The sequence below is a fragment of the Octopus bimaculoides genome, chromosome 6 (assembly GCF_001194135.2).
Source record: "Octopus bimaculoides isolate UCB-OBI-ISO-001 chromosome 6, ASM119413v2, whole genome shotgun sequence".
NCBI lineage: Eukaryota > Metazoa > Mollusca > Cephalopoda > Octopoda > Octopodidae > Octopus > Octopus bimaculoides.
Window position 1 is genome coordinate 96370707 of NC_068986.1, and position 2250 is coordinate 96372956.

At 37.3% G+C, this 2250-nt stretch overlaps 1 protein-coding gene across 5 annotated transcripts in view; it reads left to right on the forward strand.

The window, feature by feature from the left end:
• The window catches only part of LOC106881942 (mucin-5AC), a 20675-nt gene that overhangs the window by 2732 nt on the left and 15693 nt on the right, over positions 1–2250 (forward strand). For 4 of the 5 annotated variants that reach the window (XM_014932470.2, XM_014932474.2, XM_014932473.2 and 1 more), the window contains exons 3-4: positions 1417–1528; positions 1925–2185. In XM_014932470.2, the coding sequence (XP_014787956.1) occupies positions 1417–1528; positions 1925–2185 (373 nt within the window). The remainder of the gene's footprint in view (positions 1–1416; positions 1529–1924; positions 2186–2250) is intronic. The other variant, XM_014932471.2, reaches the window with a different exon arrangement.

The window sequence follows — 2250 nt, forward strand, 5'->3', positions numbered from 1 at the left end:
CAGTTACAGCCCATGTTTCACTGCCATGTAGCATGGCTGTTCGTACGCATGCGTCATACAGTCTGCCTTTTACTCTGAGTGAGAGTCCTTTTGTCGCCAGCAGGGGTAAGAGCTCTCTAAACTTTGCCCAGGCTATTCTTATTCTAGCAGCTACACTTTCAGCGCACCCACCCCCACTACTAACTTGGTCGCCCAGATAGCGGAAGCTATTGACTACCTCTAGTTTTTCACCCTGGAATGAGATAGAAGTTGTTTCCTGTTTGTTTACAGTCTTTATTGCACCTGAACATCTGCCACAAATTGTTAAATTTATGATTTCCAGTATTGGCACCAGGCAGCCAATTTTATATTGCCAGTACTTGGTTAATGATATTTTATCAACCCTGACGGACAATGTGTTGATTGTAATGCTACTTACTTTTATGAATAAAATTTCTGCATTGTTGAAATATATTGTGATGAATTTTATGTTTCAAAACGTTGCTTACTTTTTACTCAACCTGTTACATCATCATTTATCTGTTTTCCATGCTGGTATGGGTTGAATGGTTTCTCAGGATCCAGCAAGCTGCAGAGCTGCATCATGCTGCAATGTCAGCTTTGGCATAGCTGGACATCCTTCCTAATGCCAACGACTTGATAGTGTGTGTGTGTGTGGAGGGCCATAGTAAGTGGAACATGTTGATAGATATGAAAGGGCATTGAAAATAATTGCAGGTAAGAGATATATTAAGAATGATGTATAGTGGAGGGTACAGAGTTGTAGTTGAAGGCACAGCAAGGAAGTGGTTGGCAGAAATAGTATGGGTAGGGATGATGATGAGGAATGGAAGTGGTTCCCTGCGGTGATGGGGGAGGGGAAGGGATGTAATATGTACAAATTTTGATCTCAGGTAATTACAGCAGCTAAGTAGGGCACACAGAGAGTAGAGTCCCCACACGTACAAGTATATCATGTAGTTTTAGGATATCATTTATGCTGTGTTGGATGGGTTTTCCTGAGCACAGCAAATGACTAATTATCTTGATCTTCTGTCATCTCCTCCATAAGGCTCAGCATCTTAAGCCTTATATATTGTGACGTATGTGTAGAATTTACAATCTCAGTAAAATTAGATATTTAGTTAAATAAGTTTTTACTTTGTAATTACTTGTTTTTCCATACCAGATAGTTATGTGAATGAGCAGTATCATCTGTCTTGACTAAAAATGGTTAATACTTTTCATTTGCATAATTTTTTAATTTTTTTTTATTCTACTTGGGGAATGAAGAAACAGAGTGTAAAACTGTTTTTTATCCTCCTTGAGTTTAAATACTGTCAAAGAAAGGCCTGCAAGGAAGTAAAGTTTCTGGCGTGATACTTGTAACAATAATTTTATTTCTAATTAATTTCATCTTTTATTTTCTCTCTCTAGAGAAATGGTGCTGCTCACCACATCATCTACAAAAGAAAAGGACCCTCAAAACGTCACGAAAAAGAGCCCGAAAAACCTGTTGAACCTCAGAATTTAGATGCAAACAGTCAAAGTATGTACTTTTCATTGGTTTCATTTAACTGAGCTACACTTTAGTTACACCATTTGTGTTAAATATGTATATATAGTAATTCTTCATTTGCTACTAATACTTAATTATTGATTAATTAGTTTCATCTAATTAATGTTGGCTCTAGTAATTGCATTTCTTGTCTTTTACAAATCAATAATCTATTTCTATTTTATTTATTTTTTGTATATTTAAAAAAAAGTGCTCCAAACTACAGTTCAATCTTTGATCATAATTCCTTGTTCTATTCCTAAATATATGCATGGTAAACATTTGTTTTTATATATTATATTTTCTGTTTTTTTCTTTAGCTTTTAATTCTTTCAAATTTATGTTTTCTTTTTCTTCTGTTATTTCCTGCTGACATTGTACCTGTAGCAGCTTCATCAGTGACAGCCAAATCTCCACCACTAGATGGCACTGAATCTGCTACTAATGCCACCCAGGAAGGGCAGAATGCACAGCCAGCACCTGCTCCTGTTGCTAATGTAACCAATGCCTCCTCCACCTCCACTGAGACCAAGACCAATGGCCAACATCACCCATCTCCTGCAGCCGACTCTGCTGATGTTACTTCTAACTGTTCCTCTCTGGTGCCTGGCAATGTACCGCCTCTTGAGGACAGCCTCTCTGCTAATGGTAGTACAACAATTAGTCTTGGTTAATTATTCATTGTCTCTTTCCTTTCCCTCTTTCTTTGTCTC